General features: G+C 42.7%; 1 protein-coding gene across 1 annotated transcript in view; it reads right to left on the reverse strand.

Moving 5' to 3' along the window:
- Nucleotides 1-485, reverse strand: part of LOC103373254 (solute carrier family 35 member F2-like) — a 9,388-nt gene that overhangs the window by 5,219 nt on the left and 3,684 nt on the right. The window contains exon 3 of the mRNA XM_008303103.1: nucleotides 273-432. Coding sequence (XP_008301325.1) covers nucleotides 273-432 — 160 coding nt within the window. The remainder of the gene's footprint in view (nucleotides 1-272; nucleotides 433-485) is intronic.

The following is a 485-nucleotide window of genomic DNA, read 5'->3' on the forward strand; positions in this document are numbered from 1 at the left end:
TTAAATAGACATATATTATATATATTATTAGACAGACATATTATATATTATATATATTATAACTGCTGTAAAAACAAATGATGTAAAACATCCGTCAGCAAAGAGCCACTAAATGTGTCGTCAGTCATCTCAAAACTGTGAGAATATCTGTAAACACACAGATTGTTAACGAGGACGTTCTGCTCGGTTCTGCTCTGTTTTTATAGGGAACATGTACATTCGCTGGATGTTCTGTCTAACTGAACACTTGTGTCAGTATCGGTTCTTCCTACTGGATCCTTGGTCCCGTCCAGACAGCAGGTCAGCTCCAACCATCGCTCCGACTCCCAGCAGGCAGATACACACCGAGATGTAGTGGATGGGCCGGTACCGAGTCTTCAGAACCCACCAGGACAGAACCATAAGGACTGGGATCACAAAGCAGTCCAGCAGCTGCAGAAGAAGAAGTTCAGGTAAAGGTGAGACTAAAGGTCACAGTTTACCTG

This window comes from Stegastes partitus, unplaced genomic scaffold (assembly GCF_000690725.1).
Source record: "Stegastes partitus isolate 25-593 unplaced genomic scaffold, Stegastes_partitus-1.0.2 Scaffold1936, whole genome shotgun sequence".
Classification (NCBI taxonomy): domain Eukaryota; kingdom Metazoa; phylum Chordata; class Actinopteri; family Pomacentridae; genus Stegastes; species Stegastes partitus.